General features: G+C 36.8%; 1 protein-coding gene across 1 annotated transcript in view; it reads left to right on the forward strand.

Annotated features, from left to right (window-relative positions):
* Positions 1-17,586, forward strand: part of INO80 (INO80 complex ATPase subunit) — a 116,201-nt gene that overhangs the window by 34,966 nt on the left and 63,649 nt on the right. The window contains exons 8-16 of the mRNA XM_033108373.1: positions 3,463-3,516; positions 4,432-4,635; positions 6,388-6,583; positions 7,491-7,558; positions 8,413-8,622; positions 9,126-9,206; positions 9,968-10,063; positions 15,898-15,957; positions 17,018-17,160. Of these exons, the coding sequence (XP_032964264.1) occupies positions 3,463-3,516; positions 4,432-4,635; positions 6,388-6,583; positions 7,491-7,558; positions 8,413-8,622; positions 9,126-9,206; positions 9,968-10,063; positions 15,898-15,957; positions 17,018-17,160 (1,112 nt within the window). The remainder of the gene's footprint in view (positions 1-3,462; positions 3,517-4,431; positions 4,636-6,387; positions 6,584-7,490; positions 7,559-8,412; positions 8,623-9,125; positions 9,207-9,967; positions 10,064-15,897; positions 15,958-17,017; positions 17,161-17,586) is intronic.

Genomic DNA, 17,586 nt, shown 5'->3' on the forward strand with positions numbered 1-17,586 from the left:
GATGTAGGTGGAGAGAGAGGTTGTGGGTATTTGTGGGCAAGATGGAAGAAGAACAGAACAAATGAACTTAACTGTATTAGAAATGAGTAACATAATCAAGTTCCAGTGAGTGGCGAATAAAAAAACTCACCTAAGTAACTGAGGAAAATAGTATTTTGACTGGATATGTAAGACTAAAGACCAAAAGAGCTATAGATAAGTGCCATATTGACACAGTAAAAATGTTTCTCATAGGAAAATGAGTTAGCAATTTTGAAACTACTTTATATGTAAACTAGGATTGAACAAATAAATATATATTGTAGGTGAGAGCCAATTTCTCACTGTTGGAGGAAGAAGTTATGAGTAAGGAAAAGGGGAAAGCTAAAATGAAACCTGTGAAGTTTGATTCAAATTAGAGGCATCAGTATAATAACTTCATGGCTTTTTATATACATATAGATAGATAAAGACAGAAATATGTTAGGTTGTGCAAAAGTAATTGCAGTTTAAAAGCTTAAGAACAATTACAAAACCGCAATTACTTTTGCACCAAGCTAATAGTTGGGTGTATGCATGGATTAGTATACGTGGTTTTTTTTCTAGCTCTCTTTGCTGAGAGGGCCTGGGAGCAGTGACAGACACCCCAGTGACCCATGAGGATGCCTAGCACCCAGATTTTGATTCCTCAGTACCTTTCATTCTGTAATAAAAGGAAGTAGGGCTCCATTGAAAAGTAGTTTATTCCAGAACTTGGTAGGGAAAATACAAGATGAGCGTTAAACATCTTGTGGTGAGATGGAGGGCTTGTCAAAAGAACCCAGGAGCCAGCCAACCTGAAGGAGCTGCTCATGGCCAAAGTTAATCATTTAAGCAGCAAAATATATAATAACAACACAGGATTTTAACCCATAGAATAAAAACTATTTATGTGTCCATACTGTTATACATAATTGAGTAAACAAAAAGGTGAGGTAGAAGGAACAACTCTTCCTTACAGTGGAATTGCAGTTAATAAGTTGCAGTTCAGAAGGAAGGAAGGAAATAGAGAATCATTATGCAAGCACCGTTGTAATAATTTTTGCAGACTGGATTCATTGGGTTTTTTTGTTTTATTTATTTTTATTAGTTTCAGGTGTGCAAAGCAATGTAATAGACATTTACACCCCTCACAAACTTATAGCCCCCCCAATCTGATACTCCTCTGACATTATCTATAGCTGTTACAATACCATTGACTGTATCCCCTATGCTGTACTTTACATCCCATGATGAGATATATGTGTGTATATATACGTGTGTGTGTGTGTGTGTATTTGACATTTAATACTATCCTACTTCAGCCTCAGGTGTACAGCGCAGCGGTCAGGCATCCACACAGCCCTTGAAGTGATCTCCCCGATAAGTCCAGTGCCCATCTGCTATCCTACATAATCTTTAAGACATTATTGATTATATTCCCCATACTGTATTTCATATCCCCGTGACTATTGTGACTGCTTATCATTGTTAAATGCTAAAATTAGAGGGCAAAAGTTGGAGGAGAAACCATTTGTGTAGACTCAAAGCATCTGCCCCAGCATACGTATTAGCACAAAGGAGAGTACTGAAAACGGGCAGAATGCACTTTAACCAAATGATCAACGTAAACATCACTAGTAATATAAACGTTGACATCATGAACTTCTCGATGGGATGCACTGAGAACACTTCATATCTGTGGTATTCTTGCCAAAAGGCATGTCATTCCAATCATGAGAAAAAAATCAGAAAACCACAAATTTTGGGACATTCTAAAGAATAACTGAATGGTGCTTTTCAACAGTGTCCAGGACATGAAAGAAAGATTGAAGAAAAGTTACATATAGAAAGAGACTAAGGAGAAAAGCAACAAAATGCAATGTGGGATCCTGTATAGGATCCTGGAACAGTAAAATGCTATTAGTGGAAAAATTGTTGACATTGAAATAAGACCTGTGGTTTAATTAATATTTTGACAGTGTTCATTTCCTTTCTTAATAATTGTATTATGGTTATATAAGATGCTAAAATTAGGGAGAGTGATGGGGGATGTAAGAGAACTGTACTATTTTTTGCAAATTTTCTGTAAGTCTAAAATTAGTTGAAAAGTTTAAAAAAATATATTGCAAGAATAATGCAAGGAACTGCCATGTATCCTTTACTTATATTTAGCAATTGTTTGCCTTTCTTGCTTTTGTTACATAAACGCATACTTTTTTCTCATCCATTTTGAAGGTTTGATACTTCGTGCTAAACTTACTCCTAATAATTTAGTGTGTATTTCCTAAGAAAAAGAACATCTCATATATAACCACAGTGAAGTTATAAAAATGCTCTAATCCATAGACGTATTCAAATGTCATCAGTTGTCTCAATAATGTCCTCTGGAGCATTTTGTTCTTTCCTGATTCAACACAGGATCCGATCTAGAACTATATATTGCATGTAGTTTTCAAGTCTCTTTAAGCTCCTTTAAGCTGAAACAATTTCTCAGCCTTCATCTTTCATGACATTGTGATTTTTAAAGAGTATGGGCCTGTTATTTTGTAGCATATTTCTGAATTTGGGTTGTATGATGTTATCTCTTGATTAGATCTGGGTTATGCATTTTTGGCAGGATTACCAGGGGAGTGATGTGTTCTTGGTACATCACGTGACACATCTGTCCCAGTACTGTGTTCTTAGCTTTGATCCCTCGGTATAGTGGTTCTTCTCTACTGAACAATTGCTAGTTCCCCCCATAGCAATTAGTAAGTATTTCTGGAGAGTTTATGTATGACCGTTCTTGATGGGAAAATTTATGGCAAAACCTGCTTTATACCTGGTGCAGAGGTTTCAGGTGGTGCCACTCAGCTCTGCCTCTTCTGTGTCTTCTCCCACATCACATGAACCGTCGTGGGAAATCAGGTTTCTTTATTGAGATTTTTTTTCCCCCCAACTGAAATGGAAGACCTGATAAGCAGCTTGAGACTGGGTTGTAGGTTGCTGAGTCGTCTTACGTTAGGTCTGCCTCGGACTTTTTTGTTGGAGAAGATGAGGCTTAAGTGGTGATGGAAATTGAGTAATAGTGGCAGCAGGTTTGCCCTGGCTGAAGATGGGGCTGGAATCACAAACTGGGAGGCTAGTTGATGTTTCTCCTAACAATTTTTGTATCTGAGTGCCCTGCTATCTCAGCTTCTTTGCAGATCAGCCCTGGAAAGCAGTGTGTTTTAATCAGGGTCATGCTAGGGTGTGTTGGTACATTTTCCTCATCCATTTCAAGCCTTAAATATAAATATAAACCTTAAGTTCTTTCCACAGCTCTAGCTTATTCTTCTTAATGCTGCTTTTGTAGCTTTCTGTAATATGTCTTGAATATACATGGCTTGATGTTTTATTATTTAACCCTAGAATTGAATAAGAGACAGTGTCACTCTTTTCGAAAAGGAATCCTAAATGAAATCTTGTTTTTAATTATTTTAGGCCAACAAGCAGAAAGCTTCAGCTCGTAACCTGTTCCTCACCAATAGCCGAAAGGTAAAATTATAGTTTTATATTTCCCATTTTATATTTTGCTGGAATATGTTCTTGTTCTTTGGATCCATGCTTTCTGCTCTTGTCTCTTGTGACCTGTTGATAATGAATCTAATAGTACCTAAGAGAGTTTCTAAATGTTCTCAATCTATTTTATACATGAAATTGCTCTTCCTCATGTTTCTAATATTTGAACCTTTTTGGGTAAGATCATAGCCCGCTCTGATTCCTTGGGCAGACCATACAATCTTCCTGTGCTCAGTCTCTTCATTGAAGAAATGATGACATTAATATCTTTGCGTAGGGAGAAATAACTCAACTTCCTTTGAGAGTTGTGAGGACCAGATGAGGTAGTATTACGAGTTGTATTTCCCTGGGCTAGTATTCATCCTCGGCTTCCTCATCTATAAAATGAGAATGATAACTTTGTGAACAATGGATTAGATTAATATACGAGTACATTAAGCTTGGAATTGTGCCTAGCATATAATAAGCATTAATAGCTATTATTATTTTGCATTTTATTTTACTTTTATTTTAAGGAGGGCGCAGCTCCCAGTGACCCATGCGGGGATCGAACCGGCATCCAAGGTGTTAATAGCACCGCGCTCTAACCAGCTGAGCTAACCGGCCGCCCCGAGAGCTATGATTAATATGTGTGATAACACTTTGTAATTTCCCAGCACATGTTTTTTCATCTGTTAAGGCATTATGCCTGCAGGCTTCTCATCCCGGATACCCTGGGTCTGCTATTGGGTCAGAATACTGTCAGGGACATTAATGAGATGAGGGGAGAAAGAGATGTGGCCGTAAGAAGATTGTGTACACTGCACAGATTGAGGACTGCTGTAGTTTGGAGCCAAGGGAGCACTGGCCCTACGATGGGTTATCTGCTGTGCTAACGATTGTCATCTGCAGCTCGCCCACCAGTGCATGAAGGAAGTGCGTCGAGCTGCCTTGCAGGCTCAGAAGAACTGTAAGGAGACCTTGCCTCGCGCCCGCCGTCTCACCAAGGAAATGCTTCTGTACTGGAAGAAGTACGAGAAGGTGGAGAAGGAGCACCGTAAGCGTGCAGAGAAGGAAGCCTTGGAGCAACGGAAGTTGGATGAGGAAATGCGGGAGGTAGGACCACAGCATACCATTTTGAAAACCCTAATTGCTGTAGCCTATCAAGAGACTGGTTTGGCACTTCATAAATTACAAGTCTAACTGGTGAAATTGTTAAAGAAATGTTTTAAGGCATAACTGAGGGTAGTGATTTTAGTCCAGTAAACCAATTCTGGTTTTATTTTTTTAGTAAGGCCTTCTTACTGGCCTTCACCTCTCTTCTATGCTAATTTCCTCTATTCTTTGTAGCTTTCTTCCTTTGTGTAGCTTTCTTCTTTTCTGGAGGACCAAAAAAAAAAAAAAAGAGGAAAAGAAATGAATGAAAAAAGAAAACAGCTTACAGTTTATCTTAGGTTGGTTCCAGGTGCTGGCTGCAGTTGTGATTTGTTGGAAGATCAGGGCTGGTTGCCAAGTTTAGGGCCAGATAGGGACAATGGACAACTCGCCCAGTTTTTTGAGACTCACCCCCCCCCACCTACTTTGCTGTTTTAACTTGCCGCTGGTCCTCTTGCTGATCCTCATGGCAGCTGATACAGACTGTGGATATAGTTCAGGGAAGCAAGAGGAGAGAATAGGAGGACACAGTATTGTGTTGCCATAGTAAACACTGGGGATGAGTGGAAGGAAGGTTGAAGTCTAGAGAAAGAAGAGAGTCAAAGGATTGGAAGATGTTTTCTTTCAGTACAGGTAGTACTGCTGTCAAAGCAGAGCTTTGGGACTTCTTTTAGCTTTTGATCTTCCCTCCTTTATCGTGTGCCTTTGAGGATGAATATGGATTTTGCCCAATTCTCTTTTTAAGTCCCCCTTTCAAGTGCTATAAAACCTCAACTGGAAAGGATAGTTTTATGTCGCATACTTTGGGACTTGTGTCCTTTCTTGGCCTTATTCCTTATTTTATTGTTGGTTTTCTTTTGAGGAGGTGATCTAAGGGTAAATTGAATACACTTCCTAGGAATTTTATTGTAAAATAGATAATGCAAAATAATGACTCTTAGTTTCGTATTTATTGTGTGTACTGTATTCCATATAGTTTGTCTTTTGGGGCATTTGTTTACTCATTTTATTATTTACTTTGATGATTTTGTTTATTGACACAATGATTATTTTCTGTACCAGGTTATTTCAGAGGCACTTTGAACTTAGTTTTTTCACATTTAAAAAAATACATGTCTTTGTGTGTATTTGGTCTATATTCATGTTTTATAGCTGTTGTCACAAATGTACTTTAGGTTGTTTTGGGGAGTATTGTTTTCCCTTTGATTGGCTTTTTATTCTCAGATATCTTCTGCACTAACTTTCAGAATAATTTGTAGCTCCTAGTCACTTATTTTGACTTTTGGTGATAAAAAAGAGTTTCTGACATGTTTACATTTTTAAAAATAATGAAGTTACACATATGTATCTACCAGTCAGGTTATCAAATAAAATATATTTGAATTTAGTTGGTATCCCATCGCCTTTATAGAAAAGTAATATAGTAAAGAAATAAGCATTTTAGACAGAAGCCTAATGGAGAAAAGATTTCATACTGTAAAAGAAAGCAAAACTTAGGTTATTATTAGACTATAAGTGAAGGTTATTATTTCAGTAGCACTGACTTGGTTATTATAAAACGGTTCTTTAGCAATTTCTACCTTTCTAAAAGTAAAGAATTTGTAAAGGAATTGTATGCAAACTATATATAGGTTTGGTGAATTCTATTGACTACCTCTTTTATATGATTGATGATGTGACTCTGTTTTCACTTTAACTTTTTTTCCCATTTAGGCTAAGAGACAACAGCGAAAACTGAACTTCCTAATCACCCAGACAGAGTTGTATGCCCATTTCATGAGTCGCAAACGAGACATGGGTCATGATGGGATCCAGGAAGAAATTCTAAGGAAACTGGAAGACAGTTCTACCCAGAGACAGATTGACATTGGTGGAGGAGTGGTCGTTAACATTACACAGGAGGATTATGGTGAGTCCTGAATCAGGAGTTAGAGGAAGCAGGTACCCTATGATTTTTCCTATCTAGGGTTATACATATTAAGTCTTGCAAGTTTTGTCTTGACTGATAGGTAATATTGGTCAGTAAAGGGGAATTTATTGTATAGGAGTAGGAAAAGTATGACTGTTTCTATAAAACATGCATACAAAATAACTTTTATTAAAGAATTTGAAAAGGAAAGGATGGGGTTACATGATCTTGCAAGTTTGGGAATATTTTATATGTTTTGATTCGTTAGTAAAAACAGAAGGTTTTAAATCAGAAGAATTCAGTGAACATGTCTCAGCAGAGACATGCAAATCATCTCTCACATAACAAGGCTCTTGGTGATGCAAGTCAAGCATAAGAAAGAGACTGTTCAGTTTGAGTATTTTTATGACCACAAGGGGAGGGAGAAATTAAGATGAAGTTTGAGAGGAATTTCACAGAGAATAGTGATCAAGATCGTGTTGAGCTAAGAATAAAAGGGAATGAGCGTGCTTCACGGAATCTTGGGGATTTTACGTGTCTGTGTGTCTCCTTCTGGAATAGTGTCACCCAGCAGAAATATATCACAATTTTGAATCTTTGCTGTCTTGCTTTCCTGGCTTTGGCATTGCTTTGTGTAAGAAACCCAGGATTGGGAGCCTGGAGCTCAATCTCCTGTGGTTTTTCTGAGCTGCTTTGGCTCTTGGAGATCGTGGTAGTCCTTTGCCTCCGTTGCCACTTCCAGGTCCTTACCTCTGTCAGGTAATGTGAGCCTTTCTGCTTCCTCACCCTCCTTGAGCCTAGGGATAAGTGTAGGGAGGTGTCAGGGATCCACACCTGTTAGTGTGAATTGCACATTTGAACGAGTTCAGTTAATGACGTATGCTAATCTGTAAGTTTTCCTTTTCAGACAGTAACCATTTCAAAGCCCAGGCCCTGAAGAATGCTGAAAATGCTTACCATATTCATCAAGCTCGGGTGAGTCTTAAAAATGAAAAGCTAAACTGTAATGAGCCTAGGAAATACCCCACAACCTTTTACTTGCGTGATCTTCCTTTAATCCTAATATTTTCAGTTAAAAACATTAGTGAATGTGCATCTGTGTAAGTGATTGTGTATTGGGTGGGGGGATGTGTCACTATTTTAGAGTCGTAGGAATACTTGAGGAAAGGGAAAACGAGCATTCGTGTAAGATTTAGGAGTGTGTTGATGGAAGCTAGGATAGTTTGTCTTTTTTGTGTGCTCTTGTATAGTAATCAAGGGAAATAAAGTAAAAAAATGCATGATGGTTGTTTAGTGAAAAGACTAAATTCTTGCTTGTTTAGAGAGCTTATACCACACCTTAAAAAAAATTTCGAAGTTCGTACCTTCTTTCACTTTAGTAATAATTTGTTTATTCATGATATAGTGACATTTAATGAAATCAGAAGGAAAATGCAGTTAGATTGAATTAAGTTAAGAAAACACGGTTTAATATACTGCATAGGAACCCATGGATAACTTTGACAGGGTCCAAGTCAAAGATAGACACAAACTTGACCTTTCTCTCCACCAACCTCATGCAAATTTTATGAGAACTTGAATGAATTCCTTGATGAAGCGAGTAATCATGTATAAGGCTTAGTGTCAAAAGTGTATTTTTAATATAATTGTTAAATTGATTTAAAAATATTAGTAACATACTTGAATTCATTATACATTATATTATTAAATTAGCTCATCAGAAATTTTGTTTCAGTTAGCACAAAATAGATATGTTGTCATTGTGAATTTCATTTGAATTTAATTTTTTTCCTCTTATATTTTTCTTCTAATATATTTTTCTTTTCCAGACAAGATCATTTGATGAAGATGCAAAAGAAAGTCGAGCAGCTGCCCTACGGGCAGCAAACAAGTCTGGCAGTGGGTTTGGGGAGAGTTACAGCCTAGCAAACCCATCTATTCGGGCTGGTGAGGATATTCCACAGCCCACAATTTTTAATGGCAAATTAAAAGGCTATCAGCTGAAAGGCATGAATTGGTTGGCAAATCTCTATGAACAGGTGAATTTTAGAACTATGTCGTACCCACTCTCTTTCATTTGTTACCTGTTTTTCTAAGGTCATTGGTTCAGTGTATTTTTAAGTGAGCACAAGATAATGTTTCCGATTTCATTCCTTTTAAAAAACTTTATCCTTGACAAGAGTCAGAAGGATATCTCTATATTTTTAACCTGGTGATTTTACTGGAGAATATTTGTATCATGTATATAGTTTGTTTTAGGTGATCTTGGTAAACCTGATTGTTTGCTTTCGTGCCTGAAGTAAATTAGCTGAAAAACTTGCTTTGGCCTGTTCATCTCATACATATCATGATTCACAGTTGTAGCTCTGGAGTTGGCGGAGGAATTATTACAGCAGTGGGTAGTAGTGCAAAAGCTGGGTATCTCTAGTCACTTTTGTTTGAACAAGTCCAACATTTTGGTTAGTTCTTTTGGGCAGTAGGTTGAACCCTGTACAATGGAATGTGAGAGGTGTTGACCATGTATTGTTTTTTTTCCCTCCAGGGTATTAATGGCATTCTTGCAGATGAAATGGGCCTTGGTAAAACAGTACAGAGCATTGCCCTCCTGGCCCATCTGGCTGAGGTGGGTTAGATGCAGTCTTTCTGTGTTCCTTTCTTTAGATCCTAGGTCATTTTCTACTGAAAATCAGTCATCATGAAGCACTGTATTAGGCGCTGTAGCATGCCACGTCAGTAGGAGTTGCTCCTTGCCGTCAAACCTTTACACGCTAACACAATATGGTGAAACAGTTGATTTTCAAGAAGACTAGGACAGTTTTTGAGCATGTGTGGTTTGGAAGCCTGCCCCACCATCCCTGCCCCCAGTTGAGAACCCCCAGTTGAAAGACACTGATAGTTAGATCACAGAGTTCACATCTCAGCTCTACACTTACTAGTAGTGTAAACTTGGGCAATTCACTTAACCTCTTTGAGCTGACTTTACTTTAACTCCGTAAGACTGTTTCCACTTCTGCAAAGTGGGATAATAATCTGCCTTACAGGAATTTTGTGAGAATTAAGTCAGAAAATATGTGTAAAAGCAAAAGGTCTATATCCATTAAATGATAGTAAAATTGTTACGATTATGTAGTATAAGGGAAAGCAACACATGCAAGTCAGTATGTTGTAAGAGCTTTGTGAATGATATAAATTAGTACCTATAAGAGGTAGTGGGGGGTGGCAGTAATTGCTTGGTATTTTTGAGTGTACAGATATAGTAGATAGGCACCATTTCTCTTGTTATAATGTATTTCCTAGTCTTAAACTACTTTATTGTTGATTGTAATTTTGAATTAAGTATCTTCAGGTTTCCTGCAGTTGGCTAACCGAGTTTTTCTGTTTCAGAGAGAGAACATTTGGGGGCCTTTCTTAATAATTTCACCTGCTTCTACACTTAACAATTGGCATCAGGAGTTTACTAGATTTGTTCCTAAATTCAAGGTAAAAATTAATCCAACAAAAAATTCTGTTGCTCTTTAAAATAAACTTTCTTTTTTTTTCTGCCTTACGCATTTATTGCTTATAATAGTTTTCAATTTCTTGAATTTTTTTCCAAAATAACTTGCATATAAAAATTACTATAAAATTTACTAAGAGGAGCAATAAGAGAGCATATTACATCCTTATGTTGTAAGTGAGAAAGCCGGAGTCTAACTTGAGTGATTGGCTACATTAGCCACGTGACTTGACACTCTTGGTCAAATTACCATAATAGAAAAATACCTACTTAGCTGGTTTAATGCTGATTTTGGCAAATCCTCATCAGGGCACATATCCTGTCATTTATGGCATTATCATTGTTCCTCCCCCCACCCGCAGATAGATTGATAAGTGATCCATTTTCTTGATCCTCCAAAGCTAGATCTTTAGTCCAGATTAGTAATGTCTTAGGTAGATAATGTGAAAGTTGATTTTAATGAATTCGGAGGAAAAGAATTGAGGTTGAAGTAGGAAGTGATTGGCAGGTAAATATGTTGCATCAAGTTGGGTAAGACAAGGACAAGATTTAAGCAGGGGTTTAATTATGGAAAGTTGTTGGGATGTAAGAGAATGGGTAGGATTTATTATATTGTTTGCAAGTAAAAGTTAGGGGAAAGTGAGTTAAATATGTGTTAAGTCCCTAAAGGGATAGAATAACAATGAATTTGCACAGTGTGGAGGATTTTATGGAGCTTATGTATCGACATATTGACATGATCTCTCTGATTTTGGGTCTCCATAATAATCATGGGTCCTGTGTAATTCAAAGGGCAGACAGGACAGGTAGAGATGGGAGGCAGGTGTTTTTCTTCCTATGCTTTCTAAGGAATAGGGAGGTGTCTGGGATATTCTACTTTGGGGCATCTTTGTGGGTGTGGCCCCACCTTTGTGGCTGAATTATAGATTTAGAAACTTTACAAGGCACATTAGTTGTGTAGTTTTTAACTTGGCTGACTAATTTTTGACTTTGTAAGGAGTAGATGAAATCATCTAAGGCAATTGGTTGAATATTTTCTATAGAGTTGTTTGCCATATGGAATACGGAGCTCCATCTTTTTTCTGCTTTTGTTGGTGTTATTCAGTACTTGTTGAACAATCAGGAAGCTGAGAAATTAAGTCTTAAAATTTTCCATAAAACCACTTAAATTTTCAGTATTTCCTTCATTGGCCGATAGATGGCAGTGTGGTAGTAACTATGTCATTGTTAACGTCTGACTTTATACCTATACCTGAAATAGCCTTCATTTGCATGTTGAGCTTCCCTTTGATGCTATAGTTTAATGGGTCAGTAAAATATGGCCTTTGGGCTAATTCCAGTTACCACTTGTTTGTCCCAATTTTTAAAAATTGTTTTAGAAAACACACGAAGTGTACCAATTTAAAGTGTACAGTGTAGTAGCATTAAGTACATTTACAATGTGGTGTAATGGTTAGTGCTATCTGGTTACAGCATCTTTTCATCATCCTAAACAGAAACCTTCTCCCCTTCACTCCGTAATTCTCTTTTCCCTTTGTACCCTGGCTACCACAAATCTTTCTCCATGGATTTGCTTATTCTGGATATTTTGTATAACTAGAATCATACAATATGTGGGCTTTTACGTCTGGCTTCTTCCTTTTACTTAGCATAATATTTTCAAAGTGCATCTAATGTCGTAGGATGTATCAGCACTTCATGCCTTTTTATGACTGAATAATATTTCTGGATATACCATATTTAGTTTCCATTCATTTATTTATTTATTTTTTATTTATTTATTTATTTTTTTTTTTAAAGATTTTATTGGGGAAGGGGAACAGGACTTTATTGGGGAACAGTGTACTTCCAGGACTTTTTTCCAAGTCAAGTTGTTGTCCTTTCAGTCTTAGTTGTGGAGGGCGCAGCTCAGCTCCAGGTCCCGATGTTAGTGGAGTTGAACCAGCAACCTTGTGGTTGAGAGGACGCGCTCCAACCAACTGAGCCATCCGGGAGCTCAGCGGCAGCTCAGCTCAAGGTGCCGTGTTCAATCTTAGTTGCAGGGGGCGGAGCCCACCATCCCTTGTGGGAGTCGAGGAGTTGAACAGGCAACCTTGTGGTTGAGAGCCCACTGGCCCATGTGGGAATCGAACCAGCAGCCTTCGGAGTTAGGAGCATGGAGCTCCAACCGCCTGAGCCACCGGGCCGGCCCCCTCCATTCATTTATTGATGGATATCTGAGTGGTTTCTACCTTTTGGCTATTATTAATAGCACTGCTATGAACATTCATGTACAGGTTTTTGTTTGAACACCTGTCCTGTTTCTCGGTTCTTTTGGGTATATACCTAGGAGCGGAATTGCTGAGTCATTTTATATTTAACTTATTGAGGAATCTACCACCTGTTTTTTGTACAGCTTGCACACTAAGAATAGTTTTTACATTTTTAGATGGTTAATTAAAAAGTATTTCATAACAAATGATGTATGAAGTTTAAATAAATATACACAGCCATGCTGTTTTGAGTAGCAGAGTTGAGTAGTTGTGACAGAGACCATATAGCCTGCAAAGCCAAAATATTTACTATCTGGCCATTTACAGAAAAGGTTTGATGACCTCTACTCTATTAATTCATTGTTTTTATTGTCATTACTCTTTTAGATTGTCATAAATGTGTTTACTTCCCTACAGAACATAGTTATATATACACTCTGCTCAGGTTTATAGATTACCTTAAGAAAATACATAAATCTATGATGATAACATCTGAAAGTTCATTTTAGTTGCCAAGTATCTGAGTAACACTCATTTTATGGTTCTAGTGTGTCTCTGACTTCCTCCTTTTTCCCATGAAATACGATTTACATTTTTTCTATAGTTAATGTACTATTTTCCAGCCCTTGAATTGGCTATTTAGTATGTTTTATATTTCATTTATTTATGCTCTTTTATTCTTGTCTACTTTTTTGGTAAACTTTAAAATTTTTCTAACGTTTTGAGGTGGAGCTTAGATTGTTGATTTTAGCTTTTTCTAATATGTGTATTTAAGGGTATTAATTGTTTTCTAAACATGGCTATAGCCGTCCAAAGGTTTGATGGATTACATTTTCATTTTCTTTCAATTCAAAATAATTTGTAGCTTCTACTGCAAGTTTATATTTGACTCATGGGTTATTTAAAAGTGTGGTTCTTAATTTCCAAACAAAGGATGGTTTTCTAGGTACCTTTTTGTTATTAATTTATAGCTTAAATCCACTATGATAAGAAAACATGCTTTTTATTATTTTTATCTTTTGAAATTTGTTGAACTTGGCTTTTATAGCCCAGCATATGGTCAGTTTTTATAAATGCCCTATGTGTGTTTGAAAATGATAGGTATTCTGCAGTTGTTGAGTTTAATGTTGTGTATGTTGATGAGGTCAAGTTTGTTAACTTGTTCAGTCCATCTGTATCTTTATTTATTTATTTTTTTGTCTGCCTGTCCTATTATTGACTGAAAGAGGTATGTTAAAATTTTCCACAATCATGTATTTATCCATTTCTGTTTTCTCCTGTCCATTTTTGCGTTATATGTTTTGAGGCTGTGAGATATATACAAATTTATAATTACTTTATAATCTTGGTGAATCAAACCTTTTATTATTATGAAATTTCCCTCTTCAAGACTTCTCTCTCCAACAACATGTTTATAGTAAATCTTCTGTTTATAATCATCCCCATTTTATTTGCCATTTTAAGGTTTTGCCTTAAACCTATTTTCTCTGATACTAGATAGATTTCTTTGGTTAGTTTTTACATGGTATCTTTTTCTTCTTTTCACTTTTAATCGTTCTCTATCTTTACATTCTGGCCTTTTATTTGGAATATTTGTGCTTACTTTTAATGTAATTACTGCTATATGGAGTTTAAATCTCCTGCCTTGCTGTTTGCTTTCTACTTATTTTCACCTGTTCAACTTGCCTTTTTTTCTCCTTTCTTGGGTCCTTTTGGATTGATTAGATTTTATTACTCTTTTTTTTTTTTTTTTTTTTGTCCCCTCCGCTCTTAGCTTGCCAATTATACATTCATTCAGTAGATACAGGGAGAATACAACATGTATCCGTGACTTTTCAAAAAATCATATTATTTTATCTCTTAAACTCCATGGTATTTTATTAATTATACATTTTAAACTTATTTAGATTTATTCATATACAGTGGTACCTCGGTTTTCAAACGTAATCCATTCCGGATGTCCTGTCGAGTTCTGAAACGTTCGAAAACTGAGGCACTGTTTCCCCAAAGAAAGTAATGCAGAATGGATTAATTCATTCCAGACCTTTAAAATCAACCCCTAAAATTGTAAATTTAGCATGAATTTTACTATCTAATGATACCATAGATCCATAAAATTTACGATGTTCATAAACTGAAATGCTCATCAACGGAGACATTTGAAAACCAAGGTACTACTGTAACTCACATGTTCACTTATTTTCTTTGATCTTCATTCCTTTTTGCATATTTGTGTTTCTGTCTGGCTGAGATTTTTTCATAACAGCAAAAGACATCAAGCTACAGATTCAAGAAGCATTTTGAGCCCTATATGGAGAAAAAGAAAGCCACACCTAGAGGCATCACAGAAAAAGTATTTTGCATTCTTTTGTTTCTCTGTGCTTTAGTCTGGATATTTTCTTCTGATCTATCATCTAATTCACGAATTTTCTCTTCAGCTGCATCTAATCTGTCATTAAACCTATCACTAAATTATTTTCAAAAGTCTGTTTCTGATATTTTCATTATCTAGATCTCCTGTGGCTTTTTTTTTTTTTAATTGTATGCCAGACATTGTATAGGAGAAATTGTAGAGATAACTGGGTTCTGGATACTGTTTTCTTATTCCAGAGAGAGGATTTCTGTGTTTTAGGTTTTGTTTTGGTTTCTTGCCACTAGTAATTTTTTTTCCTGGGGCAGTAATAACCCAAAAACCCCTTAATCTAGTTTGAAGCTGAAATTCAGTACAGTTGGCTGTCTGTAGCTGAGGGTTCTGCATCCATGGATTCAACCAACCACAGATGGAAAATACTTGGGGCAGAAGTTACATTGTTGCTGATGTGTACTGGGTGTCTGTAGGGAACTTGTACAGACTTATTCTTGTCACTGTCCCTTAAACAGTATAGTATAACAACTATTTACATTGCATTAGGTATTATAAGTAATCTACAGATGACTTAAAATATCAGGAGGATATATGTACAGGTTATATGCAAGTACTATACCATTTTATATAGGGACTTTAGCATCCATTGGTTTTGGTATCCTCGGGGTTCTGGAACAAATCTGCAGGTACCGAGGCAAGTGTGTGTGTAATATACCTTTACTACCAGTGTGTATGAATCCTTTGATCCTAATTTAAGGCCAGGGAGGATGCGGTTATCAGAATCCCTTCTCCTTGAACTATAGTTTTTGTTCTGTGGGCCATACATCTCTTTAAAAACAACAGCAACAACTCTGTTCAGTTTCTTAGCCTCTCAACTAGAACTTTTAGAAAGGATCACCTTCAAGGGGGACCATATACCAGGTGCCAGGATTGCATCTCTGGGCTTCCTTTCTTTTCTGGATCATGACTCTATAATTTCCACTTCCTCAGTAGTTCTCTGATACCCTCAAACACATATTTTATGTGTTTTAATTTGGTCAACAGGAGGAGTGCTAGTCCATTACCTAGTTTGGTAATGACAGAAGAGGAATTCCTATATTTAATTTGTTTTAGGTTCTTTTACACATTCTGAATAACATATTTGTGATGATACTTTAAAATTATCAATAGGTAATAATCTATATATTGGTCCTTTTTCCAGGTGCTACCATATTGGGGAAATCCTCATGATAGAAAAGTTATCAGGAGGTTCTGGAGTCAGGTAACTTTCAGCTTACTGCATACACACACACACACACACACACACACACACACACACACACACGGTGTGATCGAAAAATATGGTGAATGTTTAAATTAAAAATTTATTACAGTAAAAGACACATTGCCATTAATTCCCCTCAAAACACTCCACCTCACTTCGAACACACTTATCCCATTATTCTTGCCACTTTCTGAAACAGTTCTGGAAGTTCTCTTTCGTGAGTGTCTTTAGTTGCACTGTCGTGGCTGCCTCGATGTCCTGAATGAATTGATTCAGAACGTTTACTTTCATGGTCATTTTGACTTTGGGGAAGAGCCAGAAGTTACATGGTGCCAGATCCAGTGAATAAGGTGGATGAGGATACAAATATTTTTATTTGACAGAAATCGCCGAATCGGAAGCTATATGTGACACAGAGCATTGTCATAATAGAGGATGAAACCATTTGCCCATTTCATGTTAATACATTGTTCATGATCCACAATTTATGGCACACTTTAAAACACACCTTCTCTCAATTGTAGTCACACCCGATTGACTGTACCAAACAAGTTGAAACTTGTCACCCACTGTTACTAAGGTTCAGTGCACCACTTCATGTATTGAAGATCCCTGCCTTTCCGATGGATGGCACTCAGCAGCAGTATTCACCATATTTTCTGATCACACCTTCTACATGTGCAATCATTATTTCTCCAGTTTATTTGAGTAATTTCTCAGTTATGAAATCTTTTTGTATATTTCTGGGCAGTAGACAAGTGTAATGTTTTTCTTTTACAATGCTTTTCCCGTTATAGACAATCAGCTGGTTTGAAACTCAGGATTAAAAACTTTTTTCTTTAATAAGCTGAAAACTAGTTTTTAACATGATTTGTGATTATAGTGACTACTTTAAAAGCAGTTATGGTTTAATTTGTTGTATATCTACCACATGGTAGAAATACATCATTAGGGCTATTAATAAACTCCTTGGCCTTAGAAAATACAATCCATTCCTTAATATCTTATTATGAATTGTGAAGTATCTCTTTTCACCCTTCCCCTCTTATATTTACAGAAGACCCTTTATACTCAGGATGCCCCCTTCCATGTGGTTATCACCAGCTACCAGCTGGTGGTGCAGGATGTAAAGTATTTCCAGCGGGTCAAATGGCAGTACATGGTATTGGACGAGGCTCAGGCGCTCAAGAGTAGTTCCAGGTAACATGAGTACTAGAAACCAAACTCCATGTACTGAGGATATATAGATATATGATATACAGTTGACCCTTGAACAACGCGGTGATTACGGTGCCAACCTGGACCCTTCACCCCCTACTCCCTGTAGTTGAAAGTCTGCGTATAACTTTTGACTCTCTTAAAAACTTAGGTACCAATAGCTCACTGTTGACCAGAAGTCTTACCTATAACGTGAACTGTCGATTAATGCTTATTTTGTATGTTTTACGTATTATATACTGTATTCTTTTTTTTATTATTAGTTCCAGGTGTACAAAACAATGTAATACTTAGACATTTGTCATTTATATCCCTCACAAAGTGATAACTCCCCTTCCCCCATCTACTACCCTGCTGACATCGCACAGAGCCATTACATTTCCACTGTCTCTATTCCTAATGCTGTTC

This window comes from Rhinolophus ferrumequinum, chromosome 6, assembly GCF_004115265.2.
Source record: "Rhinolophus ferrumequinum isolate MPI-CBG mRhiFer1 chromosome 6, mRhiFer1_v1.p, whole genome shotgun sequence".
In the NCBI taxonomy this organism is placed as follows: Eukaryota; Metazoa; Chordata; class Mammalia; order Chiroptera; family Rhinolophidae; genus Rhinolophus; species Rhinolophus ferrumequinum.